Raw genomic sequence first — 16,318 nt, 5'->3', positions numbered from 1 at the left:
CTACTGGTATGTAATTTCCAGACTGATTTACTTTTAAGTATTAGATACTTGAACATATGCCGACTGCAGGGTTGACGGAGAAAGAGAACAATCGTAGGGAAAAGAGGAAAATAGGAAAAGGCTAGAAATTCCATCCTTGCCATCTTTGGACGAGGCATCTCCCCACACCCAGCCCAATTAAAACAGCTGCAAATCGGCCATACCTAGGTCCAGTGAAATGGGTACCCGCCGTAGTCATAGCTGCCTGTCTCTTTCAACTAGCCTTTCTATATTTGGAGAAATTCCCGAGAGGCAGAACTCAAATTCCCAGCCTTCCTGGTAGCTAGGACATTGGCTCATGGTCTAGGTTCCTCCAAAGACCATGGCAAAACTGTGGTTCCTGGCAAAACTGTGATGTGGAAAAGGGCAAAGTGAACAAATATGATGTCTTTGCCAGCATGGAGGCGGCTGGGCCATCAGGTTCCCAGGGGCTGCATGATTGACTCCCTAGTAAAGAAGTGACACTGACGAGGCAGGAGGCTCTGATGCTCAGTGGACAAAGAAAAGAGCAGAAGTTTCCACATCAGACCAGGTCGGCAATGCAATTTTACTCCTGGAATTTTAGCCTGGAGCCCAGCCCTCTCAAGAATTCTTTGAACTACTCAGTATCATTTTATTAAACTCATTTTCTGCTAAATCAGCCCAATCAGCTTCTATGGCTTGAAACCAAAATCCATGACTGACAAAGCAAGCAGTGGTAGATCCATCTTTGAGAACCTTTCACTGGGGCTGCCTTGGGAGAAAGCCATTCGTGCTGATTTCCACGAATCCCGGCACCTGTGAAAGAAGCCCCAGATGTCATCAGGCCGCCCTTGTTCCCGCAGAGGAAGTGCACAGGAGAAAACTCTTTTATATCCTTGCTCTGTGAATCCTAACATGTACTTTCTGAAGTCATATCACATTGCACACCCATTACTCAGTACTCGTGGCAGTTGACTTAATTGTCACCATCTGCAGAAGAGGTCATTAAATTTTCACCACTTGCTACTTAGTTGTGGAAAATGTCAGAGCAGAGGAGTCTGTTCTCAGCCAGTCTAGGAGATGGTCTTGCTTTACATGGCCCTTGTAGTGACTAGTGAACTGGTTCCCTCTTCTCAGACCTCTGTGCAAAAGAGGCAAGCAAGACAGATTTTAAGCTAAGCTGCAAGGATGACAGCAAGCTGGTCTGCACACTAAGAAAGGCTGTCGAACATTCTTCTCTGTTATTTCTGTCTGCTAGACAATTCTGTATTTACTATAACCAGTAGAGCAATTCTCATTTATAGTCCTCATGAGAATCCTTTAATGGGGATACTATTAAATCCTCCTTTTTTTTTTTTTTTTTTTTTTTGCGGTCCGCGGGCCTCTCACTGTTGTGGCCTCTCCCGCTGCGGAGCACAGGCTCCGGACGCGCAGGCTCAGCGGCCATGGCTCACGGGCCCAGCCGCTCCGCGGCATGTGGGATCTTCCCGTACCGGGGCACGAACCCGTGTCCCCTGCATCGTCAGGCGGACTCTCAACCACTGCGCCACCAGGGATAGCCCAAATCCCCCATTTTATGGGAGAAAAAGCTCAGACACATTAGGTGGCTTGCTTAAGGTCATAGGGGATCCAAACTTGAGTTTTCTGATTCGAAGCTGGTGGCTTTTTCTTCTACACGTCAGTGGCTTGCAATGTGGGTTCCAGGGATCTCCGGGATGCTTTCGGGAAGCCAAGGAGGTCAATACTATTTTAATAATAATAATAGTAATAATAATATCCAAAGTAAAGGAGATCACTATCTCAAAGAGCTATCTACACCCCCATGTTCTTCACAGCATTATTCACAATAGCCAAGATATGGAAACACCTGAGTGTCCACTGATGAATGGGTAAAGAAAATATGGTGTATATATATTTGTGTCCTGCCTTTTGTGACAACATGGATGGACCTTGAAGGCACTATGCTAAGTGAATAAATCAGACAGAGAAGGACAAATACTGTATGATTTCACTTATATGTGGAATCTATACAAACAGAGTAAAATGATGGTTAGCAACCCCAGGGTTGGGGGAAATGAGGGTGCAAACTTTTGGTTCTAAGACGAATAAGTCCTGGACTCTAAGGTACAGCGTGGTGACTGTGGTTAACAATACTTACTGTATACTTGAATGCTTCTATGAGCGTAGAGCTTTAACGCTCTCACTGTAACAACAACAAAATGGTAATTATGTGAGGTAAAGGATGTGTTAACTAACCTTATTGTGGTAAACATTTCGCAAAATATATGTGTATCAAATCGTCACATTGTACAGCTTAAACATACACAATGGTATATGTCAAATATATCTCAGTAAAGCTGGGAAAATATAAAGTGTCATTTGCCCTCTTCCGTTTCATCCTTTTATGAGGGTGCAGGGGAATTTTCCAGAGGATACCTGACATGCAATATAACAGACTGAAGCAGAAGCATATGTAAGAATCCAGCTGTCTTCTATTAAGCCAAACATTAAAGAGATTTTCAAAACTGCAAAACAGTGCCACTCTTCTCACTGTTTTGTTCTGGAAAACATAAGTATTTTTCATAAAAAATATCATTTATGTTAATATATGATGGGTTTATTCGTTTCATTTTAAAATGGATTGATAACTTATCTTCAGTGTTCACAGCTTTCATTTCTAATACAGCAAATATTTATAGATGTAACCCACAGAAACAAAAACGCTTTGGAGTCCCCAATAATTTTTCAATGTGTAGAAGAGTCTTGAGACCAAAATGTTTGAGAACTGCTATCCTGCATTATAGCTGCCTTAAAAAAATATATCAAGGGTAGGTACAGATTTACCTTGATTGCATTTTAACAATTTGATGCCAGTGCTAAACCTAGATTTTCTGTTTACACCTCGTATGTTCTTCCTCCTAGTCTTGCTTTTGATTGATGAGTTCGTGAACGACAGCCGAAAATCTTGAACTGTAGTGATTATAGACTCAAGCAGCTTCTTCCTCTCAATTCCTAAAGTACCTAGTTCACTGTATGTTCGATTAATATTTGATCACTGGATGAATGACTAAAACAGATTGCTGTCACAGACAGAGGACCTTCTTGAGGCCTCTGATGAGCATGTGCACTTACTCCTGAGTTCAGTTGCCTGCCAAACCCAGCTCAACTCAGCCCCGGCAAGGCCAAGTGCACTTCGGCCCCGGATGTACAGCGATCGTATACCTGTCTCCGTGCCTTTGGACCTGACCCCTGTCCAGAGTCTATTCACCCAAAAGACCCAGCTTAGCCATCCTGTCCCCTACACAACTCTTTGCTGGAGACACTAACCCACAACGATCATCACATTCTGACGTCGTGTAGGAGTGTTTATCCCCGTCACCTGTTTTGCCTCTTGATCTCATTCTATCCTGCACTGCTGTCTTTCTAAATCACCTGTGTCTATTTCATTTTCCCTACAAGATCTCAGACTTCACGAAGGTTCTCAAAGGTCTTCTGTGGAACCCACAGAAGCAAGCATAGTGCCAAGTTAATAATAATCACTTTGAACTTAAGAGTTTACAAAATAATTGACACATCACCTCACTGTTTTCTCACCAAAGCCCTGTAGGTAAATTAGGGAAGGCCTCTTTTTATTATCTCCACCTTCCAGAGGGAGGCTTTAAAACTCAGCAGCCTAAGGTCACTCAGCTAGTGATGGTGCAAACCTGTGTCTTGTGATGCCCTAGTCTGTGCTTTCCCCACTGTATCATGCTCTGGTTTCCTACTACATACCTATTTAATTTACTTGAAAGAGAGCTTTGAGAAAAACAACAGCTCTAGATCTGTGAGTTAGGACAGTCAGGAATAAACCCAGGGCTCCTGATTCTCTCTCAGGTGCTGCATTTCACAGCCAACTTTTCCCTTGCGATTTTAGCTGTTAAGGTAGTCAGCACAGCACATGTGCTGGTTAATCCTATACATAGTTCTCTCACAAGGTATACATGTTAAGTGTCACATAAATATCAGTTTTCCCTCTTTCTGCCCTATGTGGCTAATTGGTAACCTCATTTACTCATTTGGTTTTTGGGCAAAAATGAAGGAAAATATTCTGAGATAATCCAGAAATGCAAGTTGTGTCTATAAAATTGATTATACTTTACCTTTATAATTCCTTATCTTTTCTCTTCTTCTCATTCATTTGCTCACTAATCCCACAAGCATTTACTAAGCTCCAAGTATGAACAGAGCTGCATGATGCTGGAGGGACCGGCCATAAGTAAAAGAAATGATATCCCTGCCATTAATGAGATTATCATCACATGGTTGAAATGACATTTCTAGAGAAAAATTCTAAGGCATTAGAAGTGTGAGTTAGCTCAGTGTAAATTATTTATGGAGGTGATGAAGGACTAGAGAGTAAGAAAAAAGGAGTTCTTATTACAGAGAGAAATAATTTGGGGAACGCTTCATACAAGGGATGTCTTGAAAGAAGGATGTCATGAGATATGTCTCAAAAGAAACGTAGAATATGGTCTGGGAACATGATCTCCATCTACAGCCTCCAGACCACCCCCAAATAATCAAACAGTCAAATTAAAAACAAATGTAGCCACAAGACAGGTTGCCTGGCTCCCCACACCCAGCCAGCTGCCACCCCTAGGTCCTTGCTACAGAGAAATTCTGGAGTTCACCATGGGCTGGTAGAGCATTTCAGGGGAATGGGTGGCATCAGAACTGGTCCAGGGCAAAATGAAAAAGTGAGTCCATACCTCCCAGATACTATGTACAGTGCATCTTCCCTCCCCCATGGTGCTCAAGTCTTTTAGGAACAACTCAACATGCCATGGACACCACATTCCTCTCTGACCTGCATCCCAAGCTATTCTCTGTGTCTCTCTCCTATGATGGGCTTCTTTCCGATGCCCATGCCCTCAGGAGTCTCCCCTGCTGTGCATCTCTGTGCCTCTACAGCTCAAGTTTGGATTAATAGTTGACCCACCGAGGTACTATAGGTACGCAAAATGGGACCCTTCACTCTAGCAGCGGGACACTGCAGTATATCAAGCACGCCACTGGGGGAAGACACAGTGGGGACAGAGGGATCTCGGGAGCTACCCAGACCACACTATGTGATTAGCTGGAAAGTCAAGCTACGTGTAATACCCTCCTGAACAGTTCAAGATATAACATAAAGAAGAGAGAGCACACCACATGGCTATGTCAAAATCGAGAAGGTTGAATAATGACATTAAGACCAGATCACAGAGACCTTGTAGGGTAGGGTGGGCTCCATCGTTGGTAATGGCTCGAGCATTAGGGACACTGTAGTTCTTCACAACGTAATGTGATAAATGTGGTGCTTTCTGAAGCCGTGGATGAGAGAGGTTGGGGGAATAACGGACTCCCCATAGGCCTGGATTATGAAGGCACCTGCTACAAGCTCACTTTTCAGACGCTGTAACCATTTCTACACACACCTTCTAGATCAGAGTCTCTGAAATGAGGTGTCACATGTGAGTTTCATTCTCCAAGCTTTCAGAAGGAATCACTCCAAAATCTACCCCCTTTTAAACAAATGGAAGGATGTAGTTCTTTAAAGATGAGGTTCCATCATGTGGGTCAGAGATGAATTTTTTTGGCAAATAAACCTTTGCTCATGAGCACGTCGCTAAATATGCAGTCTAGAAAAGGACACTTTTCTGTTGATGGGTAGGATGATATCCACTACAGATGACAAGTTGAATGGAAGCATTTGAAAGGTAGCTTTATTGTGATTCCAACAACAAAATGAGGCTCTGATAACTTTTTCAAATTCCGTTGTATCATTCAGATTCTATTTGGGTTTCATGACATATTGTTAGGGGAAGAAGGTGGTGGGTGGACGCCAATCTGCCTGGGATGAGAGATGTGGATGGACTTTCAGGTGTCCCAGTGACAGCTGCCAATCCATGTTTGACGAGTCAGAATTCAATCTCTTTACCTTTCAGTGCAAGATCGTCACATTAAAAGCCCAACTTCTGTGGGGCGGGGGACGGGGAAGAATAAATCGGGAGATTGGGATTAACGTATACACACTACTATATATAAAATAGATAATCAACAAGGACCTGCTGTATAGCACAGGGACCTCTACTCAATATTCTGTAATAACCTACATGAGAAAAGCATCTGAAAGGAATGGATGTATGTATATGTATAACTAAAGCACTTCAGCTATACACCTGAAACTAACACAACATTGTAGATCAACTATACTCCAATATAAAATAAAAATTAAATTTTAAAAAAGCACAGTTTCTGGGCTATGAAACACAATGGGAAAGGAGCGAGGGTCAGAAGAGCAAGAAATCGCCTTTCTAGGAAGCAAGGACCGGGAACCAAGGCCACCAGCTGCGGCAGTGAGTGCACGACTGCTTGTACCACAAGGAGACTTTGAGCATTTCTTCCAAGTATCATGTATGGACTAGGGCAGAACACAAACTTTAAAAGCTTTTTGGAGATTCAGTCATAACAGTCAAAGAATTGAAACAAGGACTTGGGGCTTAACATAATAACCTCACTCAACACTTCCCCCCCCACCCCGACCCCCGGACAACTCCTGCCCAGGAAGGGGGAGGGATAAAGGGCAGGTTTCTTTTCCTCTCCATCAATTCCCCATGTTCCTTTGCTGTTTGCTGCGGGAAGTTAGCCTGAGCCCCTTGGAAAATTCATAGATGTGTTTAATGAAAGCAAAGGGCAGAATTGTAAAACTTTACTTGATTTGGTTTTATTTTAAAATAAACACATTTTTACTACACTTTTAATCCTATACCTCTTAGGTTCTCGACACTGGTTGTAGATTAGCATCAGCTGGGTGTTCTTTTGTGTTGATAATAATGTCCCTGTGGGACCTGAACATTAGTATTGTTTAAGGTACTAATGTCAGAACTTCTGGGAATGGAGCCCAGGCAAAGTAATTTTCAAAAGCTCCCCAGGTAAATCTAATATGCAGCCATAGTTGAGAATAACTGCTATATTGAAAAAAGAAAAAAAAACAGGTGTTGGTTATAAGGATTTCAGTTTTAAAATATCTGTCTGGCCTCAAAAATAATGTCTCACTGGAGGAAATTTCGCCTTTGAGATGAAAGAATGAAAAAGAAAGTATCAAGATGTAGAGAATCATTGGTGTGTGTGTGTGTGTGTGTGTGTGTGTGTGTGTGTGTGAGTGTGTGTACGTTCTATAGTTAAGGTGTTCATATAATTCAGTAGTTATTAAAGCCTTGGGAGCAGAAGCTTTTCTGACAATCTGATGAAGGCTCTATCTTCTCCAAAACAGTGTACATAATGCAAATTTTGCAGATTTTAGGACTATCACTCTCTTCCTAAAACCGATGTTAAGGACCTCTGATATAATCATAGACTTTTATAACCACCATTAAAGAAACAAATAAGCAGATAAAAATAATCAGCCATAAGAACTGAGAAACCTAAGACTGAGTCTCGATTTTTCCCCCTAAGTTGCTGTGTGATTCTAAATAAATTACTTAAGCTGGCTAAGCCTCAGTTTTTCTATATAATGAAATGTTTATCTGCCTATAGGGCAATGTGGTTAGTATTTTTACAATTTTGTAAAAAAAAAAATCAATTCAGAGTAAATGAATACAAGTAAAAGTACTTTGAAAAGTTACGATTTATTGTCAGAGATATTCAGAATTAGTCTAAGAAGAAATATACAATTTCTTGGGTAAGTGAGATGTATGTCTCGCTTTCACTGCTATGTACACCTGCCCTGTCAGCAGACCATCAATTACAAGGAATTCAGCAACTCTTGAGCTAACTCAGAGCTAACTCTGTATTAGATGGATGGTGAGTCCCAGCCCCAGTTGGCCTATATATTCAATCTCTCTCTCCCTGTGGTATGATGACCAGCCTTTAGTATTCACTTTCTGTCAAACTGCTAGTAAATCCGTACTTATAACTTGAAAAAATTCAGCATGTGTTAAAATGCAAAGGGAAAGTAGTAGTTTCAGGGGAAATTAAACCTATGAACCAAGATTTGGTCTTTTTCACGGGAGTCCTGAGTATTTGTTTCTTTCCTCTCCACCTCCTACCTGACCTGAGGACCTGGGGATTCCCACTGGTTCCCTATCGGAGGATCTCTCCCTAGTAAATCAACCTTCTTATTTCCCAAGGAAACACTGTCTCAGAAGTACCTTCAGTCCCAAAATATTAAAGTGTAAAAATCTAGGATTAAGAATAAAGCTTGCTTTTCACAGCCAGTGCTACAGAGTTAGAGCCATTTATCCTGTGGTAACATGTTAACCAGAAGTGCAAACCTTATACACAAAGACTAGGCAGGGCTACCCTAAAAGAAAGACACCAGCCAAAGCCTTCATGTTGCTGGGTGTCAATGTTTCCTATTATTTCATTGTCTTAGTCTGAATTAAAAAAAATAAAAATGAGCAAGGAGTATCCAATACTCATACTGAATTTTGATTGCTGTTTTCCACTCCTCAGAAAAATATGTTGAACAAAATGCAGAGTCACGTAGCTCAAGCTACTGTCTGTTTGTTCATAAAGGAAAATGCTTTATATGCAGAAATTTCAAGTGAGAGGAGATCTCAGGTCTCCAAAAGCAGCTATTATCAAACAAAGCAATCAGAAAATTAATGCACTGGAGATGGCTGTGACCACAATCTTGGCTATCAGGGAGTGTCTTCGTCTCTCTTGGTAGGAGCTTGTTTTTGAATTGCTTATTGTACCCACAAAGTCTATCTAAATGTTCTTTGCCATAAATCCCTCCCCCTCTTTCATAGAGTATTGCTTTAACTGTCTAGGTATTCTTTCCCTAAACCCTTGCTTACCATCTACTATGAGTAAGACACTGAAAAGAACGGTATTTGAGAGCATTCAAGATATTTTTGTTACATATAAAGAGGAATGGGCCACTGAACGACCTAATCAGTTTGATTCTGCCCCTCCAAACCAAGGTCTCCCTAGTAGATGACCTATCTGTGTCCTCTTGCCCCAGCTGCTTTGAAACGGCTCTTCATCCCAGGGACCTAATGGAGGAATCTGCACTTCAGTGAAATGGCTCCATCATCCCTTTCCCTCCCTGACCACAGAAGTTGGGCCATTCTGGAGGGGGTGGTGTGTGTGTGTGTGAAAGAGAGAGAGAGAGAAAGTATGTCTTCTCCTCAAACAAGGGCACGGTACATATATGAATTCCAAGTGACTGAAATTTGGTGTTTTAGGTAATCCTATCTTCTGGTAATTGAGAATTGCCACTTATATAAATTACCAGGTCACAAACAAATAGGGCAAAAGGCTCTCAAGGTGGTGACTTCCTTTGTATTAATCAGGAAAATGCACACCCAAGAGTTGAATAACAAAATCATATACTTTTTTCTTGGACAGTTGATATTTTGTTTCTGTATATCATGACTAATCATAAGGGCTATAATTCATCACTTTAGAAAAGCAATCTACAGTTGTAGCTGTACAAAACTAAAATTGATTGAGACCCTTTGTCACCCTGGCAGAAGATAATAATTACATCATTATTTATTAACTATAGAGACAATAGCCAAAAGTCTTTTTAACTTCGTTTGATTTAAGATCTGTTATACATTATAGTCCAGCATACACAGGCCAAGCAAAATAGGACAAAATTAGAGAAAAATCAAGTTGGTGTATTTAATCTGAATAATCCTGCAAAGAAAGCTACTCTCATGTTTACCTACCATTGGTAGAACATCTACTCTGCACTAAGCACTGTCCTAGGTGTTCCGCATATTTCATTCATTTTATCCTCACCACATCCAGGGAGGCATGCTGGTTGCATCCGTTCTAATTAGTGAACAACTACACTAACAAAGATCCTGTAGATTAGTACAGGCAACACCTTTCACAGATACTATGTTCAAACATTAGAACAACAAAACACTCTTCTTGGAAACCGTGTCTTAACTTTTACAATCAAGAGTATTTTGAAGGATAAGCAAAACTGAATCTCAGAGGATGTCCCTCTTGGAGCCACAGTTCTTCCGTCTCTCCTTGGCCCACAGAATGTTCCCAGAAACAGGCCAGGGACAGAGAGGAATGAAGGAAATGAAGAGTCATCAGCCACACTGAGTGCCCTTAAGAACGGCTCTGACGTCATTTGCCTCCACCTTCCACGAATCCTGGGACGGCCCTGCACAGACAAGTGACAGATATTGACAACTCAGTCTGTGAAGATAGTGGCGAATGTCACTGGGGGAGATTTGTGTTAAGCATTACATTAACTCAAGCTAATGCACCCTCCTTGCAAGGATGGCCAGTGTGAGGTGACGCGAGGTTAGGACAGTCCAATCCATAGTTGGATGGTGATAAGCTCTATTCTGAGTATGCAGAAGTTAGATTATAGATCCTCAAAGGAAGTTTTTCCACGGATAGCAAGAGTCAAGCAAGCGGTAGCTCCCACCTCTGGAATGAACCTGTGTTCCTGGCTGGATTGTGACCACTTACTAGACTCTAAAGGGTGGTCAGAAGCAGGGACCAGGATACTCCCTATTATACAGTTCTGAAGGAGCTGAAAACATGGGCAAGAGTTAGGAAGACAATTTTGCTGCCTCTCCCAGGGTGCCCCTGTGGTATCTACCCTTCACAAAGGAAGCAACCTTAAACTAAGTTATAAAGAGTATTTGAATCATGTTTCCTCTCCTTTCTCCATCATCCTGATTCTTCCTTTATGACAAACACATGATTGCCTGGCCTGACCAGTCCCAGGCCAGTAGAGGAAGACATTCCCACTTGCCCCGAACTGTACAATGGTGGTTGTGGCCAGCTGGTCCTATCATCATGGGGGAGAAATTAGCATGATTAGAGGCCAACTGTTGCCTTCATTCCCTCTGCTCCCTCCTCTGCCTGAGCCTAAGACCTTTACAGGTTCCCCAAATGGGAGTGACAAAGCAACTGACCACGGCTCACGTTCCCATATATATGTCTCATTACGTACCCAAATTTGTATCTGTCAATAAGAAAAGTCTCTGGCTGCTTACTTGTTTGTAATCCACCCTTTGGAATGTGCTACTTATAAAAATATTATTAAAAATATATAATGACTTTTATGGGACACTGGAAATGTGAACACCAACTCTATATTTAATGATATTAAGGAAATATTAAATTTCTACTTAGAAGTAGGAATGGTATTGTGATAGTATTAGGATTTTTAAGAGTGAATAGCTTATATATATGTGTGTGTATATATATATATACACACTAAAATGTTTACAGATTGAATGATATGATGTCTGGGATTTGTTTCAAAATAACATGGGAGGGTTGCAGCAAGTAGGGATATGGGTGAAACAAGATTGGCCTTGAGTTGATCATTGCTGAAGCTGGGCAATAGGTTCATTGTGCTGGATTTTGTTTTCTTTTGTTTTGTGTTGTTTGTATATGTTACAATTTTTCTATAATAAAAATTTTTTAAAAAGAATCAAAATTGGTTAAAGTTAATTTAAATTCACATTAGAAAACATGTTTTTCAAAAATACTTTAAGATATGTGCAATTTTATGATTTAATGTTAAATGGAATAAGAAGATATAAAACTGCACATAAAATATTGCATGCACATATATATATATATGCATGGAAATGGAAGAATAAAACTACACAAAAAGTAAATTATGGTTGCCCCTGACTGGCAGGAATACATGTTATTATTCTTTACTTGTTGTTACTTTTTTGCATTTTCCAAATTTTCTAGAAAGAAAAAAAAATATATATATATATATATTTTTTGGTACACGGGCCTCTCACTGCTGTGGCCTCTCCCATTGCGGAGCAACAGGCTCCGGACGCGCAAGCTCAGCGGCCATGGCTCACGGGCCCCGCCGCTCACATGGCATGTGGGATCTTCCCGGACCGGGGCGCGAACCCGCGTCCCCTGCATCGGCAGGCGGACTCCCAACCACTGTGCCACCAGGGAAGCCCAGAAAATATATTTTGTTTTTGATTTTATGAAGTTATTTGTATAAGCCATGCTCATGATACGTAAGGTGAAAAAAAGTGTTATAGAATTGTATATGAAATAGAATCTGAATTTGTTTTTAAATGTGCATGCATGGTGTGTGTGTGTGTGTGTGTACCTAAAATAAACATCATCAAATTGTTAATGATGATTATCTCTGGGTGGTGGCATCATTTGGTCATTTTTATGTTTCTTCTTCAGTTAATAAGTATAATGTTATAATCAGATAAATATAGCATGAAAAAAATTAAAATTAGATTTATTGTATTTCTTTATAAGTAAAGGATTGTCTATATAGGGCAATGTAAATATAAGGAACCATGTAATATATATTTATAAAACAGATAAGTAAGTCCAAGGGAATTTTAATTCTCTTTGAAAGCATATGTTAAGCGGTTTTTTTAGATTTTTTTTTTTTAATGTGGACCATTTTTAAAGTCTTCATTGAATTTATTACAATACTGCTTCTGTTTTATGTTTTGATTTTTTGGCCACGAGGCATGTGGGATGTGAGCTCCCCGACCAGGGATCAAACCTGCACCCCTTGCATTGGAAGGCAAAGTCTTAACCACTGGACTGCCAGGGAAGTCCCTGTGTTAAGTTTTGAACAATGCTAATATAAAATCCTGTGAACAGCCATTATGTGGTGATGCTCCTGCCTTCATATACTCAATTCCTTAATAATCATGTTTCATTTTCTGTCCAACTCCAGGTATATCTATGCCAATACCAGTCTTTGGGCTCCAGGATGATTCGAAGGTCTTTAAGGAAGGGAGTTGCTTACTCGCCGATGATAACTTTGTCCTGATTGGCTCTTTCGTGTCCTTTTTCATTCCCTTAACCATCATGGTGATCACCTACTTTCTAACCATCAAGTCGCTCCAGAAAGAAGCTACTCTGTGTGTGAGTGATCTTGGAACACGGGCCAAATTAGCTTCTTTCAGCTTCCTGCCTCAGGGCTCCCTGTCTTCAGAAAAGCTCTTCCAGCGGTCCATCCACAGGGAGCCAGGCTCCTACGGCAGGAGGACTATGCAGTCCATCAGCAACGAACAGAAGGCTTGCAAGGTGCTGGGCATCGTCTTCTTTCTGTTTGTGGTGATGTGGTGCCCCTTCTTCATCACCAACATAATGGCCGTCATCTGCAAAGAGTCCTGCAACGAGGATGTCATCGGAGCCCTGCTCAATGTGTTCGTTTGGATCGGTTACCTCTCCTCAGCGGTCAACCCTCTAGTGTACACACTGTTCAATAAGACCTACAGGTCGGCCTTTTCCAGGTATATTCAGTGTCAGTACAAGGAAAATAAAAAACCATTGCAGTTAATTTTAGTGAACACTATCCCGGCCTTGGCCTACAAGTCTAGTCAACTCCAAATGGGACAAAGAAAGAATTCAAAGGAAGATGACAAGACGACAGATAACGACTGCACTATGGTTGCTCTAGGAAAACAACATTCAGAAGATGCTCCTACAGATAATATCAACACAGTGAATGAAAAGGTTAGCTGTGTGTGATGGACTGGTTGCCATGGCAACTGCGGAGGGCACACTGAGCAATTTTCCCCTTATCTGGGAGGAAAAAGGAAAAAGAAAAGAAAATAGGGAGACTGGAAAAGATTAGGCCAGTCTAATGGAACCAACAATAATATCTATATGCCTCATTTTATTATGTCAGTGAAAAGCAGGGTTCAATGCCACAAAACGTGCACTTCAAAAATATTCTGACAGCATTTCAGCTGTGAGCTTTATGATATTATTTTTAACATTGTAAATTATGTCTTTAAAATAATTAGCTTTTATTGTATAATTACAATGAGGCCATAAACAAATCTAAATTTTCTTCTATTTGCAAGTGAAAAACTTGCTACTATGTTGTTAATTGATGGCATGAGTTGGTTACCTGTCGCTGTAAACAAAAATAGCTCTAAATAGTGAAACATTGGATGAATATAATGGCCTCTTACATAAAGAAAAAATTCTCTTTAAAACTTACCATAATACACGTTTTGGCTGACAATAACAAAAAGACACTAAAGACAGTGTTATGAAATCTGTATTGCTAAGATACTTAAAAGAAATACTTGACAACTTTTTCAATCCTGCTTTTTCATAGATGCCATTTTGCAATATTCACAAAGTTGCTGGCATTTGCTGCACTTCAAATTAATTCTTCTCAGAAGTGAACAAGATTTTAAGTGTTATTTAATAACTATTGCTGCTTTCTCTTCTACTACTTGTGCTTTATTCTGAATTTCCAGTGTGGTCTTGTTTAAGTGTTTGCTCTATTAGGTAAACTATCAAAAGGATAATCAAACATTACCAGATACATTTCTAGAAACTGCTTCTCCTAAGAGCACCACAGAAGCGTTTGGTAACTTGCTCTTTAATGACTGCATCATGCCTGCGCTCCTCTGAGCAGTAAGAGGTATTGATGTAACTGTGTCAGGATTGAGGAATAAAGTCAGGTTTTTGGCTACTGACAGCAGTAGAGTCTTAGGACATCTCTGTAAAACGCAGGTGACCCACCTGTTGGCACCCATCAGATAAATCGATGCTTTCAGATCAATCTATATTATTTACTAAAACTGTTCAGCTTTGGATTCACAATCATTGATTGAGTGTACACCATCTGTGAAGAAACTTCCTAGGTACTAAGGATATAAAAATAATTAAAACAAGATCTTTGCCTTTAAAGAAAAGGACCTAATTTGAATGGCACTTATCAAAACAGTAATTAACAGACATTTGGAAAATCTGTTCAATTTATTTCCTTCTCACCTGGCTTAGAAACAAGTTTATTTCAACCTCAAGGGTAGTTTTCTCAGTAAGTTTCCTGACTGGTTGCCAACGAATACCAACCAAACAAAGGAGGGGGAAAATACCACTTGAGGTCAAAATCTGCAATTAATTTAGGAATATGAGCTTCAACTTGGACCCCAACTATGACTACCATAGTTTTGAGCAAAATATTATTCCACTTTCCTGAAAACAAACTCATTTATTACTCACTGACACTGGACATCCTACCCCCCCAAAAAGCAGTAATATAATGTTTCATAGAAAAGTTTGTTAAGGAGACAGAGATTAACAGCAGTTAATTCACCTTGATATTATTACTCTAGGTTAAATTGCACATTCTTATTGGAACGGATGTTAGATATGTGATGACAATACTGAAGCATTTCTATTGAATGAGGAATAGTTTTTGCTGTATGCCATTAGAAAAAACTATATATTTGAAAACTAAAGAATGTGGGAGATTCTGTTGTGTAATTTGGAAATGCATTAGGTCTGTCCTAATTATGTCCTTTTAGGTACACTGAAAGGGTTTTTTTTCAAAGCTAGAATTTATAATAAGCTGCTAGTATCTAGGCTGCATTTGAACTAAACTATTTTCATGATTATACCATACTAACTGATACAAATGTTAAAAAGTCTCTACTCTAATGTATTTTGCCTTAGTTTATAACTCTGCCCATCTCATTACATATTAGAGAAAAGACTACAGATTCCACACCCATATACTCAATCTTGATGAGAATGAACATAAATACTGCCTGATAAGTCTTTTGACTACATATATATTACAAATGTGTTATGTTTTTTCTCTCCATAATTATCTATTCAAGTGTATATAGACAAACATGTATCTGTATTCTTGTACAGACATGTTCCCATGCACTTTATTCAGTATTTATATATTTATATGGAGGAAAAGCAAGTCATTAATGAAAACACAGTATATACACATGTGCATGTTTGTATCATGTCAATTTAAATGTGAATTTCATGTTCTAATGTTTCTATGACCTTCCATTGCTGTCAAAGCAGATTGTAACAGAAATGTCAGCTCTTTAAATAAACTGGATGTTGACCTAATTTTGTGGGAAGACTTTTAACACAATTCTATGAGGGTGGTGAAAACAATGCTCCTTTTACATAGTTGATTGATCCTAAATAAAATGGTACCTCTGGGCCCTTTGTTTAGTCTGGGGATGTTCTGATTACTAAGGCTTTTGTTTTTTCTTTTTTTTCTTTTCTTCTTCGGCCACGCCATGCAGATTGCAGGATCTTAATTCCCCAGTCAGGGATTGAACCCGCGCCCTGGGCCGTGAAAGCGCGGAGTCCGAATCACAGGACCACCAGGGAAGTCCCACTAAGGCTTTTTAACACATCCCTCACTCCAGTGAAACAGTCCTTGAATTATTCATGGATCTGTGATCAAAGGACTCACTCCTAGTCAATATTGTTAAAGCGACCAACCTTATGCTACTTTAAGTTGAATGGTAGATTCTTCTAAGTTTAAAGAGTAGAATTAAGTGCCATAATTAGGGAAAACTTT

General features: G+C 40.0%; 1 protein-coding gene across 1 annotated transcript in view; it reads left to right on the top strand.

The window, feature by feature from the left end:
• HTR2A (5-hydroxytryptamine receptor 2A) overlaps positions 1–16,038 on the top strand; it is a 58,298-nt gene extending 42,260 nt beyond the window's left edge. The window contains exon 3 of the mRNA XM_027116280.1: positions 12,692–16,038. Within this exon, the coding sequence (XP_026972081.1) occupies positions 12,692–13,491 (800 nt within the window). The 3' untranslated portion in view covers positions 13,492–16,038. The remainder of the gene's footprint in view (positions 1–12,691) is intronic.
• Positions 16,039–16,318: the final 280 nt, after the last annotated feature.

Source organism: Aethalodelphis obliquidens, unplaced genomic scaffold (genome assembly GCF_003676395.1).
Source record: "Aethalodelphis obliquidens isolate GAN/ISIS:26980383/991018 unplaced genomic scaffold, ASM367639v1 scaffold16, whole genome shotgun sequence".
In the NCBI taxonomy this organism is placed as follows: Eukaryota; Metazoa; Chordata; class Mammalia; order Artiodactyla; family Delphinidae; genus Aethalodelphis; species Aethalodelphis obliquidens.
The sequence above is the reverse complement of the archived record's forward strand: the minus strand, read 5'-3'. Positions and strand labels throughout refer to the sequence as shown.